This window comes from Vigna angularis, chromosome 2 (assembly GCF_016808095.1).
Source record: "Vigna angularis cultivar LongXiaoDou No.4 chromosome 2, ASM1680809v1, whole genome shotgun sequence".
Taxonomy (NCBI): domain Eukaryota; kingdom Viridiplantae; phylum Streptophyta; class Magnoliopsida; order Fabales; family Fabaceae; genus Vigna; species Vigna angularis.
The window spans coordinates 7,437,958-7,456,132 of record NC_068971.1 but is presented as its reverse complement, the minus strand read 5'-3'; the positions used below and the strand labels follow the sequence as shown (position 1 = coordinate 7,456,132).

The 18,175-nt window shown below is 33.6% G+C and overlaps 2 protein-coding genes across 8 annotated transcripts; one reads left to right on the top strand and one right to left on the bottom strand.

Annotated features, from left to right (window-relative positions):
* Positions 1–2,705: 2,705 nt before the first annotated feature.
* Positions 2,706–9,642, top strand: LOC108329043 (signal peptide peptidase-like 4). 3 transcript variants are annotated; one of them, XM_052872442.1, is made up of 14 exons: positions 2,706–2,984; positions 4,110–4,268; positions 4,404–4,515; positions 4,748–4,867; positions 5,000–5,151; positions 5,461–5,643; positions 6,752–6,786; positions 7,159–7,321; positions 8,047–8,100; positions 8,292–8,384; positions 8,503–8,645; positions 8,762–8,832; positions 8,986–9,069; positions 9,272–9,642. In XM_052872442.1, the coding sequence occupies exons 1-14, from the start codon at positions 2,955–2,957 to the stop codon at positions 9,382–9,384; spliced, it is 1,512 nt and encodes a 503-aa protein (XP_052728402.1). In that variant the 5' UTR covers positions 2,706–2,954; the 3' UTR covers positions 9,385–9,642. The 3 variants fall into 3 exon arrangements, with proteins under 3 accessions (XP_052728402.1, XP_017418514.1, XP_052728403.1); XM_017563025.2 differs by having other exon boundaries at positions 2,707–3,004; XM_052872443.1 differs by lacking the exons at positions 2,706–2,984; positions 4,404–4,515 and having other exon boundaries at positions 4,145–4,268.
* Positions 9,643–10,330: 688 nt separating this feature from the next.
* Positions 10,331–16,692, bottom strand: LOC108329044 (SKP1-like protein 21). Of its 5 annotated transcripts, none has more exons than XM_052872447.1 (11): positions 16,353–16,506; positions 15,082–15,378; positions 13,870–14,094; positions 13,543–13,758; positions 13,370–13,480; positions 13,103–13,178; positions 12,528–12,634; positions 12,277–12,434; positions 11,155–11,288; positions 10,768–10,835; positions 10,331–10,584 (listed from the first exon to the last, which is right to left on the bottom strand). In XM_052872447.1, coding segments are annotated over exons 2-10 (1,065 nt in total). In that variant the 5' UTR covers positions 15,118–15,378; positions 16,353–16,506; the 3' UTR covers positions 10,331–10,584; positions 10,768–10,833. The 5 variants fall into 5 exon arrangements, with proteins under 5 accessions (XP_052728407.1, XP_017418516.1, XP_052728404.1 ...); XM_017563027.2 differs by having other exon boundaries at positions 13,567–13,758; positions 16,353–16,505; XM_052872444.1 differs by lacking the exons at positions 15,082–15,378; positions 16,353–16,506 and adding an exon at positions 16,516–16,692.
* Positions 16,693–18,175: the final 1,483 nt, after the last annotated feature.

Genomic DNA, 18,175 nt, shown 5'->3' with positions numbered 1-18,175 from the left:
TAGACTTTTACTAATTTCTTTTATTATTCACTTTATTTATTTTAATCCACATAATTTTATTTTCTTTATTTTATAATTTCCTTTCAATCTAAATAAAATATTAAGAAATTTTCAGTTGTCCTTTTACATAAAAAGCATTACTATTTTGAAATTCTCAAATATATTAAACATTTGTATCACTGGATTATTTTTACTTATGATAAAATGGCATGTTCGATATTAACTAAAAAAATTACATAATTAATATCTCACTATTATTCTCAAAGCTACAGGGGAAATGGAAGATTAACTTATTGATAAAATTGAAAAAGAAGATGGAAGAAATTATGAATATTACACAATTGTTTTTATAATTTTTTTTAATATAATAGAAACAATTTATATTCCTAAAAATTACATTAAAATCAAAATATTGCTTTTACATAAAAAATATATATATATATATATAAACAACTCTGTACTAGTCAACTTTCTCTCTCACAAAGTTAATACTATATTCATTATAAAAAAAACATTTTTTTCTTTCACTTTATATACACGAGGACGAAATAACATTTTATTTTATACATAAAATAAATATCCTAATATAGCTTTCATTCAAATAAAAGGAAATAAAACTCTGTTAAACAATTGATTTTTTTGTTCACTTTGATGAATGATGTATCTGAAAAATTATATTCTAAAAGAGTTTTTAAATTTAAGGATAATATAAGAGAAAAACATAACAGATAATGTAGTTTACTCATTTGTACAACAGGTACGTATGATCAATTTTTAATGTTGACAATAATACATAATTGAATTTAAGATGATAACCTCACATTACTTTTCTTTTACTTTTAAATTAGAGTCAGAGTTTACTTTGATTAATATTGTTAGTCCCTTCTCATCAAATTATATACAATATACCTTATAAGTATAACAAAAATTTATTCAAATTCTAAAATTTACATAATTTTTTTTATTAAGTAATAAGTGGATTTTTTTTTCATTCATCTCTATTTACTATAAATAAGAGTTTTATTTTAAAATAAAAATAATAAAAAAGCAGAATGCGGCGTGCGCATCACGCACAGAAGAAGCTCGTGGCCAACCCACCTAACAACAAACGTAAAGTAGTGGAAATTCTAGTTCAACGGTTACCACGCGGTGTTTTCCTCATGTCCCATCCTGCATTCCACAGACACAAACACCCAATAACTAAATTAAATTTAGGTTTAATACATCATTTGGTCCCTACTTTTGGGGTTTTTGTTCAAAATGGTCCCACCTTTTGAAAAAGTTCACTAAAGTCCCATATTTTGTTTAAAAATGTTCAATTCGGTTCTTTTCGTGGATGGCGTTAAAAACTTAACGGTGTTGATGCCACTGTGGCCAAATCTGAGTGAGCTGTTATGTTTGATGAATACGTGGCACGTTGCACTGTTAAATATTTTAAAAAATTAAAAATGACGTAATAGGTAGGCACTTGAAGTTGCAGCAGGGCCACCGCCACTGTCATCGCTACGGCCACCACCGCCACTGTCACCGCTACGGCCACCGCCACTGTCACCGCTGTGGCCACCGCCACCGCCACCACCTATTTGTTCCGAATCGGCGGCAACACCTTCCACAACCCCCCGAATCGGCGACAACACCTTTCACCACCGCCACTACCTATTTCTTTAATGAAATTTCTTAAATTTGCAATTTTTTTAATATGTTGCTTCACTGTTTCGCTTTATTTAATGTGTTTGATTTTTATGTTAGTTTGGCATTAACTTTTTCTTCTCTCTCACTGGCAATAATCAAGTTAACCCTCCATTTCTTTCCCTTTCTTTGCCATTACCATTTTTCAACTAACTCACTTTGTGTTTCTGCCAGCCACTGCAGAAAGCAAACAAAAATCTTTATATCAATTTTACTCTATTAAAAAAGGACAATAGAAAATATATTTCAATTGAAAAACAAATAATTTAATATCATAAAAGCAATAGAGTTAACCTTTGTCAACTTATGATTCAATTTCCATCCACATATTTATCCTTATCATTGTGTCAGGCAAGAATATGAAAAACATGATATGCTGATACTTCATGGCTTTGTTGCCTGCTTTGGTTCTAATAATGAATTATGACTTTTGCATTGTTTAATTGTTTTTGCATATTTATCTTGCATAATTTTAGTGAATGTAATAGGTTCCATGCACCTGCATTCTATATAGAATAGTTTTGCATATCAGACCATGACAGTGGCGCTGGTGATGAAGATTTGGGATCGAAATCCATGACAATCGATTTGTGGATTGTGGAAGGTGTTGCCAACGATTCGGAAGAAATAGGTGGTGGCGGTGGCCGTAGCGGTGGTGGTCGTAGCGGTGATAGTGGCGGTGGCTGTGCTGCAACTTCAAGTGCCTACCTATTACGTCATTTTTAATTTTTTAAAATATTTAACAGTGCCATGTGCCACGTAACCATCAAACATAACAACTCACTCAGATTTGGCCACAGTGGCATCAGCACCGTTAAGTTTTTAACGGCGTCCACGAAAAGGACCGAATTGAACATTTTTAAACAAAATATGGGACCTTACTGAACTTTTTCAAAAGGTGAGACCATTTTGAACAAAACCCCCAAAAGTAGGGACCAAATGATGTATTAAACCTTAAATTTAACTTAATGAATTAAATTAAACAAATTAAATAAATAAAAAAAGTTAAAAAACTGTGTCCTCGTTCTCTCTCTGCCTCCACCCCCAATTCCCATTGTACCTGCTTCCTCTTTCTTTCTTTCCAAAGATAAAATCTTTACCTTCACACACAAACCCCTTTTGGTTTCTTCCCTCAAATTTCCATCTGGAATCTGGCTTCTCAGTACTTCACACCACCATGGGTTCACTTGGAGCTTCGTGTGCTCTGTGTTGTTCTCTGTTCATGATATTTTTCACTTTCAGTTTTGCTGGGGACATAGTGCACCATGATAATATTGCTCCCAAGAGACCTGGCTGTGAGAACAACTTTGTCCTGGTAGCTGAAATAATGGATACAAATTTTGAATTTTTTTTTATGTTTGATGTGAATTTGATGCATATTTGATTGTAAAAATGCTAGACTTTCTTCTTTTGAAGAAAAAATGGCTTTGCTTTTTGTTAGGGTGCTGGAGAGGTGCTGGAAAAAGGAGAGGAACATTGCTATTATTTTCTTCTTTCTAGTTTTTTAAGTCATTTTCAACAAAATTGGGGGAGTTGGATTTGATCAAAATTCAAATTTTAGTTTCTTGGTTTTGGAAAGATGAGATTTTTTTTCATTCTCTTTTGCACCTTAACCATCCCCTTTCCTCCATATGAATCACTCTGTGGAGCATACTCAATTAAAGTACTCTCTTCTTCTGTTCTTAAATTAAACATAAGACGTTTAATCATGTTTTAGATTGTTTGTGGCATCAAGTTCTGGAAGTAAAATTATACTTGTTTTCTCTTTTTTGTTCTATGCATTAGTCACGGGTTTAATTGACATTTGTTTAAAAAAATAAAATAAAACGAATAGCCTTGTTTAATTTGCAGTGGTATTTTTCTGGCAATTGCAATGCAGAGATCTGTTATTTGATAGAAGTATGGTAGCTTTATCTGCTATAGTTGATATTATATATTTGATTTCATCAATTTTCTCCCTCTCTATGTGAAGAATCATGCCAATTCTCTTAACTTTCTCACTTGAGATTGACTTAGCTTGACTTGTGTTCTGGACATCACTAAAAGACCTCGAAATCTTGTTCAATTCTTCTTCAAAAGTTTGTAACAATTATCTGTCTCGTGAAATTTTGTAGTCGTGTATATCTTTTTTCCTCGATCTGCCTTCTTCCATTGAGGGTATGTTTTTTAGTGAAAAGAAAGAAATGCCAAGTGCCTGAATGCTTTCTAAATTGGAATTTGAGCAAGATTATGGTGACCAGAACCATGATAAAGACTTCTATAAAATCTCATAAGCAAAATTATAAACCTTTTGGCCTGTGTCTTTCTGTGTTTCAGCAAACTACCATGTGGCATGTTTCAATTTTCTTACAAATATTGGTAAGTATAAAGTATGAATGAGTATTTTCTTTAACAAATTTGACCCATTGCTCTTTTGTTAGGTTAAAGTTCCAACTTGGATTGATGGTGTGGAAAGCTGTGAGTATGTTGGAGTTGGTGCAAGGTTTGGCCCTACACTGGAATCAAAAGAAAAACGTGCTAACCATACTAGAATTGCAATTGCTGATCCTCCTGATTGTTGTAGCCTACCTAAGAATAAGGTATTCTAATTTTGTGCTTTATAACTAACCAAATACAACTCCTCTGCTTGTGAAGCATAGATGTTCAGATTATAAAGCTTGGATTTTTTTAGATATTTGTAAGTTAGTAATCCGAAGTGTCTTGCAATTTGTTAGCTCACTGGCGAGATCATTTTGGTGCACCGAGGACAGTGTAGTTTCACAACCAAGGCAAATATAGCTGAACAGGCTGGTGCTTCAGCCATGCTGATTATAAATTACCGTACAGGTGTTTGCATGCAATTTTTGCTATTTTGAACTTATAGTTTGTTTCACTTCCCTCTCCTCCATGCCTAATTTACAATTAAAAGTGATGTGATCCTGTGGTTCGTAGTTTCATAGAGGATACTAAAGTTTTGTTTCTTATTTGTTAGATGTCTTTGCTTACTAGAATAAACAATCATTTTGCAATGCTGTGTGTCTTGCTTGTGTAAGCAACTATTTATGTCCTTGTTGTGCAGAACTTTTCAAGATGGTTTGTGAAGCAAATGAAACTGATGTGGATATTGGAATACCTACTGTCATGCTTCCACAAGATGCTGGGGAAAACTTGGAAAATCACATACTAAACAACTCAGTGGGTATGTTTCAATTTTTTATGTGCCTATTCTTTTGTAATGAGTTATAGTTTTTTTACCAGACAAAAGTTTAAATTAACTACTTTATATTATGATTCTTGATCTGATTAGTCTTTGCAATTCTCCATTCGCTAGTGTCTGTGCAGTTGTACTCTCCATATCGTCCAATGGTTGATGTTGCAGAAGTGTTTTTATGGCTTATGGCTGTTGGTAGTATTCTCTGTGCTTCTTACTGGTCTGCCTGGACTGCGAGAGAGTCTGCCATTGAGCAGGAGAAGCTATTAAAGGTTACCTAGTTTCTTTTCTTGCCAATTTTATTCACTTTTCCTCATACAAGGATAATATTATTTTGGTGTTCGAAAGAAGGAATACAAAAGTTAACAAACACACAGAAGAAATTCTGAAAGGAAACTAGCTCATTAAAACAAAGAAGTGATTGTGCTCCTTGCCGACTTGGCATGGAGGTTTCCTTAACAAAAGTTTATTCTCTTTTTAAAATAGACTAATTTATTTTTTGTAAACGAAGCCTTCTTCTCAAAGTAAGAAAGAGTCATTAAATCAATTACTAACATATATATAGTATGTTTAAATTGCAGGATGCTTCAGATGAATATGTAAATGCAGAGAATGCTGGTTATAGTGCTTATGTGGAAATCAGTACTGCAGCAGCAATATCATTTGTTGTGATTGCTTCTTGTTTCTTGGTTATGCTTTACAAATTCATGGCATCATGGTTTGTTGAAGTTCTGGTGGTTCTATTTTGCATTGGTGGGGTTGAGGTGAGTTATCATTTTCCTAAGGCGATTCTTATTGGTTATGACTCTTAATTTTTCTCATCTTCTGTATGCTTTGAGCCATATCTTGGGTGGTTATTTTCACCTGTGTATACTTGGCAACATTTTGCTTCCTTCACATCTAACCGAATTCCTTGTCCATATTTTAAAGTCTTCTGTGTGGTATTCTGCTCCATCCTCTTTAAAGATGTTTCTTTATTGACTTGAGGAGAGATTAATATGCCTATGTTGGATATTTAATGAGTGCAATATGATGAATATGGGAAAAAAGAAAAGAAGAAGATGATTCTGTCTCCTACCTCCAAACTGGAGAGGAGAAATGGGGTATTGGATGGAATATGCTGCATTCAATCCTGTTCTGCTTCTTCCCCCATTTCATCCCTTTCCATCAATCCAGAGATTGTTATCTGTTGAATTTAAGGGGCAAAGGCAGTGGCTAACAGAGAAGAAAACAGAGAAGATGACTTAATAAAAGAATAAAGTGGAACTGAGAATGCTAACTTCAGTATTTTATTATCTTAATGAAACTTAATTTAAATGCATTCAGATATATCATACTAAGAGTTCGCGTTTCATGATTCTGGCGACTGCATTGAGAGCATAGCTAAAAAATACGAAATAGCTAATCCACTGCCAGATAATGAAACAGAATAAATTTGACTAGTTCAAACTGAAACAAATCTGAAAGCTTCCTAAAAATATGCAACATCCAAAGTGGACACTTTGAATACATTTAATTGCATTTCTATAAATTTTTAACTCATTAACTTATATGCCAGTATTGGTCAGTATACCAAAATATTTAGAGAAATTTTTATACTTTATCATGTTTATGATTACTTGTGCTCACTCTAAGACATAGATTTCTCATGATCAAATTTTAGTGGTTACTTAAGATTAAGTTTATACGTTATATTATAGCCATATTGCCTCTTCAGTTTTTAAAATGCGGAATTTACATGTCCATATTTTATCATATTCGAATCTTGCATCATAATCTGTGCTTCCTAGGTCATAGGATTGCAATTTGCAACGTGATATTATTATTGATATATAGCAGCTGAATGAATCTTTATTCTCTACGTCCTTTCAGGGACTACAAACATGCTTGGTGGCTCTGTTATCATGGTATGTATTTCTTCCTTGTTTCCTTATTGTTTGAATTTGTGGTGTTCATTGGTTAACAATTTATGAGTTAAAGAATGATTAATTAATTTGATTGTTATTGTAAATGGTTGGAGGTTAGCAAATTAGGGGGTTGAATATTTGACTAAGTGGCCAGTGGCAAGCCTGTCATATATAGCATTGGATAGTTGAACTCTGAATTCTATGCACCAAATTTGGCAACTGACAGTTATATTTCTGAAAAATAAATTTTTCATCAAGGTTTTTCTCCTTACTGTCAGCTTTGCAAGAATTAACATTCATTCTATTAGGTAGACTGTTTATTCTACTAGATTCCCCTGTAATTATATCGATTTGACGTTACATTGTGTACAGTTTCAGATGGTTCCAACATGCTGCACAAATATTTGTGAAAGTACCCTTCTTTGGTGCTGTATCATATCTGACAGTTGCTGTTACTCCCTTCTGCATAGTGTTTGCTGTGCTTTGGGGTGTCTATCGCCATGTATCATTTGCTTGGATTGGTCAAGATATTCTTGTAAGAATACTTCTGCTACCTTTAATGTGTTCTTTTTGGTGGAATCTTCTTTTACACTCTTTTCTGCTCATTATTTTTCCTACTTGTAGTTTTGACCAATATAGAAATGTGCGATTTAATCACGAGCTATGCCCTTGCTGCATATGGCATAATTTTCTTCCCTTTAAAATGTTTCTGGTGTAAAACTGAATGCTTTTAAACGAGTATGGTCTTACAGTGATTAAAATGCTGACGCGAGCATATTGCTGAGTTTCACAAACAAAGTTCTGGTTATAAAGTCATAAACCAAGATTCTAGAGGAAAACATCTTTTCTATTGGTTATCTGAACAATTGTCTTGTCTCACTGATTGAGAAACTGAGGTCGGGTGTGTAGATCATACAACATCATTGGACTTAAGTTATTAATCAGTAAAGTTCTCGGCGAAATTACTCGGTGTTGGGTAACTGAAAAACAAAAAAGAATTATCAGATTCCTAACCTTTGCTTTCTATGCAAGAAACTAGGATGTCAATTGTTAGTTCCAAATGATTGTAGATTGTTATTGTTACGATTTTTCCTATTATTTTTTCTTTTTCGGGTAGGGTGCCCACTATTTCAATTTCTCTCTTACTTGCTCCAGTTGAGGTTTTTCCATTTATGTTTATAATAATATGAACTTGGTTTTCTAAGTGGCTAGCTTGCAAACTTCCATTAAATTTTTTTTTATCAATCGTTTACTTTTCAGGGTATCACATTGATTATTACAGTTCTTCAGATTGTGCGGATACCAAATCTCAAGGTGATAATTCATACTTCGCCTGTGTTTTGCACCATCTCCTACTTGGGTAGTTTTTTGAAAATCTTGAAAATTAAGCTTGGGATGGATAAAAGGGCCTCCATTTCAGTAAAACAATTGAATAAGGATCTTCCGTGTATTACTGCTATTTTTAATTAACAAAAGACACTAATATATTCATTTTTCTTTGTAAGGTTGGAACTGTTCTTCTCAGTTGTGCCTTCCTGTATGACATCTTCTGGGTGTTTGTCTCTAAATGGTGGTTCCATGAGAGTGTCATGATAGTGGTGAGTGTTTTCATGCAAGATCTCCCTTGGACCTTTCTTCACAAAGCTTTTCTTTATCTCATTAAACATGATGTTTTTCTTCTCATTAAATTAATGCAACGTTTTCTCTTCTTTGCAGGTAGCTCGAGGTGATAAGAGTGGAGAAGATGGTATCCCCATGTTGCTCAAGATACCACGTTTGTTTGATCCTTGGGGTGGCTACAGCATCATTGGTTTTGGTGACATCATCTTACCAGGGCTTCTAGTTGCGTTTTCACTAAGGTTGCATAAGAACTCATTCATTAAATAATTCTGTTCATCTTCTTCCTTATACAGTCGTTTTGGAAGGAGGAAGAGAATGCTTTGTGCCTACTTTTTTCTAATAATTGAGTATACAGGTATGATTGGTTAGCAAAGAAGAACCTTCGAGATGGATACTTCTTGTGGGCAATGACTGCTTATGGTTTAGGTATGCCATGTTTGATCTGGGGGTACTTTTTCATTAGATAGAATGTTTTGGTAGGGTAATTTTCTGAAGTGTCTGCACGTACTTGGACTGAAAATATGCAGGTGATATATATGTTTGGTCTTAACACCATGTTCGTTGAATTTTGATCTGCAGGACTCCTTATCACATACATGGCTCTGAACTTGATGGATGGACATGGTCAACCTGCTTTGCTTTATATAGTCCCGTTTACACTTGGTTAGTAAAATTATTAGACAAACTCAAGTAACATTGAGTTAAAACATTGATTATTATGCAAACAATAAATTTTGGACCCATTCCATTGGCTGCTGAAATACTGAAATTATCCATGTTTTTTTCGTATAGATATACTTTAGTTTTTACTAGAGATTTATCCATGAACACTAACCAGTTTTTGAAACCTTTTCTTTATTTGCAGGAACCTTTTTGTCATTAGGAAAGAAGAGAGGTGAACTCAAGGTACTATGGACAAGAGGGGAACCAAAAATACCTTGCCCTCACATCCAAGAGGATCAATCAACAAACCAGTAATCGCCAGCACAGTTAGCATCCTAGGTGTTAGTTTACAGGAGACTTATAGCAAATCTTAGAAGACTGTAACATCTGTAACTTTGTCATAACCAAATTTCAGCCAAATGATATATTATAGCATGTATTTAAAATCAGCCCCCGCGACTGGAGATACCCTGCACAACTGTTAGATGATGGAGGACCCATGCAAAACTGTCTACTGTAAGAATAGATCTTTTTTCTGAAATAGAAGATGGACTGGAATGAGGAGATTCAAGAGATTCGTTTCCTGATTCTGGCCCCTCCTTAGGGTCTTATTTTTTTTTTTTACACCTTTCATATTTATACTTCCACGATGATCTGGCTAAAATTATGTATTTAAGTGGCAAGCCAAATGACAGGCATGGATAACCTTCAAGCAATGGAGAGAAGATTGGAAAATGATGATGATTTGGAACTTTTGAACTGTGAAGAATACGACTAAATTTCTGTTATTTCATGTATGAAATTAATAATGTATCAAATAAGCTTGCAGTACTGAATCGGTCTCAGATTTCACCAGAAACTTCAATTCCAACTGGACAGCAACATCACACAACAGCACCTCCAAAGATCTCTATCAATCTCAAAGGATCAGGAAGCTTACTTAGGCAAGAGATTAGAGGAAATGGGAAGGTCATGTATGTATAAGGATTAGCTCCGTATTCCAAAGACAATTCTTCATTTCTCCTCTCCAATCCATTATCACTTCAAAAATTTTATCATGTCACTCAATCAATGCACTGATCCATCATCAGAAGAGGATTATGATAACATGTTCAAAAGGAAAATTATTCAGTGGTTTACTAATGCAAGGTTAACAACTTTTCTGTTTCGGCTAAAATTAAAAAATTCATGAGATACAAAGGAGCCATTAAATAAGAACTAGCAAAAGAAAGCAACGAAAACCAAATGAACATGACGTATATAATCCACAACCTCAACCTTTTTTATTTCTTTCCTATAAGTTTACAAGAGAACGCCCCCAGCAGCAAATAGCACCAGAGATGAACACTAATAATGAACAACAAAGAATCAATTTAAACAGTAAAATAAAAATAACTGACATGCAACAATTTTCTAGCATGTGTCAGCATCTCTCAAAATTGTTAAAGCCATTAGTCATCTGGGTAGCCTTGCAATCTTTTACGAACTCATTTCCAACGCATCCAAGTCGCAATCCTGTACGTAGAAATATTTTTATTGAGTTGCATTTGCCAGTGAAGTGAGTGAAATGAAATGGAAAAATTGTCATTTTGAATAGGCTGTACCAAAAATACCGAAGTCAAGAAAGTGCTTGATTACTATATTGCGTGCTTAATAAATTCAACACTACTCAAAGATAACAACAGACTGAAAGATTACCAAATTAATGTGGCCAAGTTCAGTTGTAAGGTTAGAAGTTTCTTTGGCAATGATAGGGCACCATGGTTCTACAAGTTGATAGGACATGGTAAGATGTAATTTTTACTTTGCATAACAGGCATCTAACAGATAACTTGTATAAAATATGTAACAAAAAGAAACAAAAGTGTATAAACAATAAAAGTAGAGCACCAAATATATGTAAGCAACTTTAGCAGATAAACTGTAGAAGCTAATTTTAAAAGGAAGATAATGAATGCAGGAAAATTTAGTATACAACTAAGTTTTTTCAGTAAGAGAGAAACATTTTAGAAAAAATTAACTTAAGGTAGCAAGCATAGGATGAATGGATAGGTATAATCACTCATAAACAGTGAAAAAACATACAAGCATTTCGCCGTAGAAAACTATTTCCATTGGGACTAAAAAGCATCGTCTTCCTTTCTTGTCCAGACGATAAAAGTTCTTGCATCCTCTCTGGCCAGTCAGAATTTAATCGTCGGGCAAAATCTTCGACTTCCCTGCGTTCAAAATGGTTATCAAACACGTAAGGTTTGCTGGACATTATCTTAAAAGCACATTTATATAACATCTCTTTACATAAAAATGTTACCTTTTATACCTAAAACAACAATAGAAGACAATTAACGCAAGAAGAGTAGCTATTGGGTTCTACCCTATACATGTTCACCAATTTTGTGTAAGAGCAGGCAGATTGTACAGATGTCTGTGACTATGAATGTTAGTTATAGTTCGTGAAGGTAGTTATCCAGTTGTAACTAATTCATGTTATCATCATATAGTTAATATCTGAAACTGAATTCACTTCAGCAATAATCAGCACATTTTTAAACAGTAGAAGCAGAACTGAAGTGGCCATTCAATTATCATCATAATATTGCTAAAGACTTAGCTAAGAAAAGGGGGAAATATTAGTTGCCATCCTAAGCAAGTTAGCAAATCCAATGGCATTACCCATCTAATAGCTTTACAATATTCATGGTCATGAAAAATTAATGGCTAGTTGATATAGGATACAAAATATTTCTAAATTTATCATTCTCCTCCAGAAAACAACAAAGATTAACAAAAAAACATAAAAAGTTGTAAAGTCCAACAAATTGGCATCGCCATATCTTCCTCTGACAAACGCAAACACTTCATGCCATATTCAACCAGTAATAGATGACTCAAAAAGTACAATTTGTACAAGGATAGAGTTCAACCATTCTGATGCCCTGTCCTCTGCATATGCTATACTCCACAAAAAATATTATTCCAAAGTGCTACAGATCACTAATGAGGAGAAAAGCTTGTGATCTGCCACTGCAACTATGCTAAAGACTTTAGAAACAACTTAGTGCAAACATTATAATTAGTGTGCATTTGGTTCATGCCTATTTGAAGAAATAATTGTTCTTTTCTAATCACAACTTCCTGAGAGAACTTTAAAAAAATTATTTCTCCCAAAAAAGCATTTCCAAACATGCACGAGGAATGTAGCCCCACCTGTCAATTTTTTCCTTAAGTGCAGGATCAATCCCATCATCTATATCTCCATCATCAAACTCCTTATGAGCAAAAACATCTTCTGTATGTGAAATTGAAGTCTCAGCAATTATATCAGCTTCAGAATTTGGAGGTCTGATGTTTTGACCATTTACTTCCTATCATGAGATAAAAAAGGTAACACTAATAATTTACATGATAAATAATTGAATTTTTTCATTAAAAAAATAGAACAGAATATTTATAACAACCTTCTTATTCACTCCAGAAGCTTCCTTCAGAGAAGAGTTCTTCTGATGTTGCTCTTTTTTCCTTCTATTTTTCTTTTTATTCTTAGAAGTTTTAATGCCCTTTTGATCTGTGACGAAATTCTTCATCATTAATTAGGCTTTCAAAGGAATTAAACCAGAAAATAAATTAAAAAAGATACAGCTCTCAGGAACATTCCCCCCAAAGAATTGGAAACTATTCTAAATAAAAACAAGTAAAAGATACGAGACATGAGTAACAAAAACGATCAAAAACCATGCTACATATAGAATAATTGCATAGTAGGTTCAGTGATGCCAAACAATTGTCATGTTAGGACCAACAGTCACTGTATAGTTCTCATTGGTCATTGTCATTAATATCTTCCCTCTTATTTCAATCATCACACCAATCACTATGTCCATCATGTAGGTTTCACAAAAATAAATTCATGAGGCCCAAATATAATATAAAATAGAAATATTTCAATTAGGGATGAACAGGCATGTATTTTACCAATCTACAGAAAGAGGCAGGAAGTAAACGCAAGAAAAAAAAGGGATAAAAAATGTTTTACCTTCATTTCCATTAATAAAAGACAAGAGATCATCAACGGAACGTTTATCTATATGCTCTTCTTCAACTTCAACACTCTGAAACATGCAAATGACCAATTCTCATTAAATTCAACAATCTAAAATTTAGGATAAAGAGATACAAGACAGACATATCTTAGCAGCAAAGTTCAATTTAATTGGGAAAATCTAAATAAGGAACAAGGAATACATATACAATGTAACATATACTGTAGGTAATATGATAAATAAAGAAACAACACTTGTACCTTCAACCTCTCACGCTCTTTTAGTTCTTTCCTCTTCTTGGCATACAATCTATTCAAAAGCCTGATCCTTGGGTCATCAGTTGTGTTTTTCAAGGGCTCCAACTTCTCTTCCTGGATCAAAAGCATGTGTGAAAAAAGAGAATTAAAGATGAAAGAAGACATAATTGGCATACAGAGTTCTCACAAGCACCAGACACCTCAGTTAGATCATCAGGCAGATGAAATATTTCACGTATCTCCTCTGGAGATTTTCCTTCAATTATCCGGGCAAGTGCACGACTTGTAAGATCAACCAATGGCTTCAACTGAAGGCTGTCTGCAGCAGATGTCAACTCACACAGCCGCTTAGTGTCCATCCTAACAAACTTTTCATCATAAGACTTCCTTTCCTATACAAAGAACCCCCAGGTAAGATCATCTTGACATATTGTTCTTCAGCATTAAATTATCTTTTTACAAAGATAATAACAATTAGAGAGAGGTAGAGCCGGTAGTAGAACCTTGTTTGAGCGACCTGGTACTTGATGAAAACGACAATAATCAAGAATTAAGCTCAATGTTGCAGGACTGACTCGTTGAGGAAGACATATTGCACAATTCTTGGAAGATCCCATCCCTTTTTGTATTATTTCTTTACAAATCAAAGGGCAATACATTGCAATTTCTTGTTCCACTTGCTGGATTGAACCATCTGATGTCTCAAGCCAGATATAAGGCTTCATCATCTGAAATTTTTTATATGAAATTAAGGATCTATCAGCAACTGGGACTGAAAAAAAATAGACAAGCTTTTTGCTTCTCTGGCAGAACCAAATACTCCAGTGTGAGTGCATAACTCATTTTATCAGCTGTATTCTTGTATTTTGTTATGGCTGATAACTTATAACAATCTGAAACTAATCTAGTGGAGTACCAACTCATTAATCATTAATTTTAATGATACTTAGTTTTTTTTTATAATAATTAACAAATGAACTTAAGTTATACTAGTACTGATTAACATACAGGAAAACTAATCCAGTGTAATAGCAATTTCTCTAAACCCATCCTTTTAAGAGCCAAAACTAAAGATAATTCCTATTCTGGTCTAAAACCTCAGCCCATATAACACCATTTAACTATCTACAGTTTCTAAAATCTCAACAACTCCAGAGAGGGAAAACAATAAACATTGTAAGAGGATGATATGGTTCACAACAAAATTTAACTTATTCAAATATTTTTAAACTGAGAAATAAAAATATAGTATAAGTTAGAGATCTCACATTCACTAAAAATCTATCTTATTGAAATTTGTTGGACCTATCATGTCAAGTACAATCGGGCCTCATCCATTCCCACACTCAAGATGTTTAATCATCAATATGAGAGTGTGTTAAAAATTCCACATCAATTAGATATATAACCAAATTATAATACATATATTGGTGCAAACATCACATTTCAAGCCAATTTTGTGAACTTGAATTAGGTTTAAACTTCAGTTTCTAAGAGTAGCAAAGATTAATACTAATAAAGTTTTGAAACTTACAGTGGAATGTACCCTTTACGAATAAAGATTAAGAGAAAAAAATCAGCACGCATGACTACCAAATCTAAATGAGACGAACAAGATATAAAAAACCCAAAGTGATACAACGTTAAATAAAATTTTAACCCCTGAACTACATGGATTGGTTAAGAAAAAAAATCCGTACTGAAACGTAGCATACCTCTGGTTTAATAACCGCCATGTCAATTTCTGACATATTGAACCAATTTGAAAAGTAAAATCTATTGGTGAAAGTTTCTGTGATGCAAACAATATTAGCAGAAGCACAAATGTAAACTTCAGATCCAGACAGTCAGATAATGCATCCAGTTGTCATAGTTATTCTGCAATAAGGATTTCGAAGCTCCAGCAACATCTCTCATATGCATGGTCCGTAAAAGTATTTGCAAAACAGATGTAAACTTGCGAAAGTGAAGAATGGAGAATAATTTAGAACATTGCAAGTTTTGAGCGACAACTGTAAAAAAAACCAGAACAAGAAGTCACTATGAGCAGAAAATGCCATTAAGGAAATGAATAGTAAGCAAACATATACTACTTAAAATTCAAGGATGATAACATAAACATTACATATGTTGATCGCAACAAAGTGCGAAAAATGTTAAATTCTCTAAAAATGAATTTATGGCTATTCACATATGTATCTACATAAAGAGTTTAAACCAACAGCTTTTGCTTCATCAATATATACATGCAAATACTTATAATGATTTAACAAACAACAGCCCTGTTTTCATATAGGTTTTTTGAACAAGTGATCAAACATAGCATTACAAGCTATGTGATATTTGTGTATAAGACATCCTCGTAAATTTCTTAGTTTTATAGCAAAAGATAGTTAATAGTACTTTCACACACCAAACAACGTCTTCTGATATCCATTTCCATAAATTAGTAACAACTAATGCACCCTCTTGCACCAATTCTAAAAAAAAACTCGTATGTAAGAATTGCAGAATACCCTAGCAAGCTACCATTAAATTCATCTAACCAATACTTTGCTCGTCTTTAAAAATTCTACATAAACTTACAGTCACAAGTTAGAACTTTCTTCGAAGAACTTAGAGCATATAAAACCTCACAAGCACCAAACTTTCATTATCACCCAGCACCCTCCAATTATATTAAGTTAATTCTCATATAAAAACATCCACTCCAGCAGTAAACCAAAAGCACTTCCCCATCACATCAAGAATTCTCATTCCCACAACACTACAATCACCCCTCTTCAGTAGAAGTCATTGCAGACTGAAAAAAAATAACCTAAACTTTACCATTTCCGTTGCAAAACAAAATCACTAACACCATCTTTTGTTACAGCATCATTCCCAGCTAGCAAAAAAATAAATAACCCAACAACAACAGCAAACATATACAGGTTACGTGAGGTGACAAAAAAACACATTTTGAAGATGACCCGCGATTATTTACCACGTGCTAATGTCGGAAAGGCACTAAGATGTGGCAAAGATAAAATGGGAAAAGTTTTCTTGCATTCAAATAGAGCTAGGCAATCCATGTGTTAGAGAGAGAGAGAGCAACAGCGAGGGAGGAAGAAGTAGACGAAGAGGTGGAGGAAGAGAGGATTGAGTACCTGAAAAGAGAGATAAGAGAGGGGTTTGCTTTGAAATGGAGGGAATTGGCGGTTGTCGGCGATGGCAGAAATGGATAGATAGAATGGAAGAGAGAGAAACAGGAGAGAGAAACAGTTTTGATTTGGATGAATAAAAATAAGAAAGAAATTTTGGTTTGACATTGGTAATTGGAAATTAAGAATTTTTATTTTTTTTAATTCTTATTGTCGAGATAGAAAAATTGTAATGAAGAGGATCTTAAACGACGCCGTCTTGGAGCTGGGAACCTTTCGCCTCTTTCGAAGTGGGTTGTGGGCATTGTATTATTCAACCTCAGAGAGTTGGGCTGACCACTGATATCTACTTTTGGGCAGTTCATCCTGCACCTCCATAATTATTTTTTTTCATCTGTATATAAAATACTATTTGTTTTATCTTTTGAGTTGTTCCATTCGAAAGTTAATAAAAATATTTTATGAAAATAAAAATAAAAATTTTCATTTTGTCAAAAATAATTTTTTTAAAATGTAAACAATTAATAAAATTTAAATTACACAATTTAAAAAGTATTTACTAATCTATAATTTTTCTTTTTAAAAACAAATTTTAAGATGCATAACTCAAAAATTATTTTTAAGTTTTAAGGTTGTCTCGAGGTCAATATGGGTTTATCTTAACTAAAAGTCGGTTCGCATCGATTTTAGTTGAAGTTCGACCTAAGTCGATCTTAGTCAAGTTGGTCAAGGTCAAAAGTTGGCCAGATGATCCTAGTCAATAATCAATTCTATTTTGATTAAAGGTCAACCAATGTTAGTCGTAATCGAAGGTCGATCCATATTAATTTTGGTCAAAGGTCAATATGAGTTGACTCTAGTGGAGGCAGTCTTGGGAGCCCTAAGTCAGTCTCAATCAAAAGTATGCTCACATCAATCCTAGTTGAAGGTTAGCCCATGTTGTCCTTGACCGGCTCAGTCAATGTCGAAAGTTGGTTAAGTGAATCCTAACCTAATATCGGTCTAAGTTGTCCACGACCAAGAGTCTCCCTGAGTTGTCCTTGATCGAGAGTCGATCTAAGTCATTGTCGAACAAGAATCTACTTGAATTTTACCGACCGAGGGTCAACACGAGTCATCCCCGACCGAGGGTCAAGAATCAACCCAAACCATCCCTGATCAAGGGTCATCTTTGACAGTCGATCCTAGTCGTCCTTGACTGAGGGTCGAGTCAAATCTCCTTAAACTAAGTAACAAACCAAATTGGCCCAACCCATATTTAATGACTTAAAAATCAAGTATATTTAATCGATCTCATCAAATTTATTCGATATAATTTTAATCCAAATTAAATTAGATTGAAGAGATATAACTATAGTATATTTAGATAATATTAAATCTATAATGAATTTACATGGAGTATTGAAAAATTCAATCTATGTTCACTCTTAATTATACATTAATTAAGAGGTGAGAATGATAAAAAAAAGAGATTATTGAGATTTTATTTTAGAATAGTATATGCATCTTTTATATAATTGATTTTTTACATTGTAGAAACTTTATTCAATAAGCTTTTTAGTTTTTGAAAGATAGTTTATGTATATATTTTAAAATTCTCATAGGACTATAATACAAAGTATTTATGTAAGAGAATGTTTGTGCTTAACATTGAAATTATAATAGT

Excerpts from the sequence above, each read along its gene's own strand:
- LOC108329043 (XM_017563025.2), top strand. The coding sequence starts at position 2,867 with ATGGGTTCACTTGGAGCTTCGTGTGCTCTGTGTTGTTCTCTGTTCATG. Across the intron at positions 8,101-8,291 it reads TGCGGATACCAAATCTCAAG|GTTGGAACTGTTCTTCTCAG; the intron begins GTGATAATTCAT and ends TTTCTTTGTAAG. Across the intron at positions 8,385-8,502 it reads ATGAGAGTGTCATGATAGTG|GTAGCTCGAGGTGATAAGAG; the intron begins GTGAGTGTTTTC and ends TCTTCTTTGCAG.
- LOC108329044 (XM_052872444.1), bottom strand. The coding sequence starts at position 16,677 with ATGTCAAACCAAAATTTCTTTCTTATTTTTATTCATCCAAATCAAAAC. Across the intron at positions 14,095-16,515 it reads TCTCTTATCTCTCTTTTCAG|ATGATGAAGCCTTATATCTG; the intron begins GTACTCAATCCT and ends AAAAAATTTCAG. Across the intron at positions 12,435-12,527 it reads CTTCTGGAGTGAATAAGAAG|GAAGTAAATGGTCAAAACAT; the intron begins GTTGTTATAAAT and ends ATCTCATGATAG.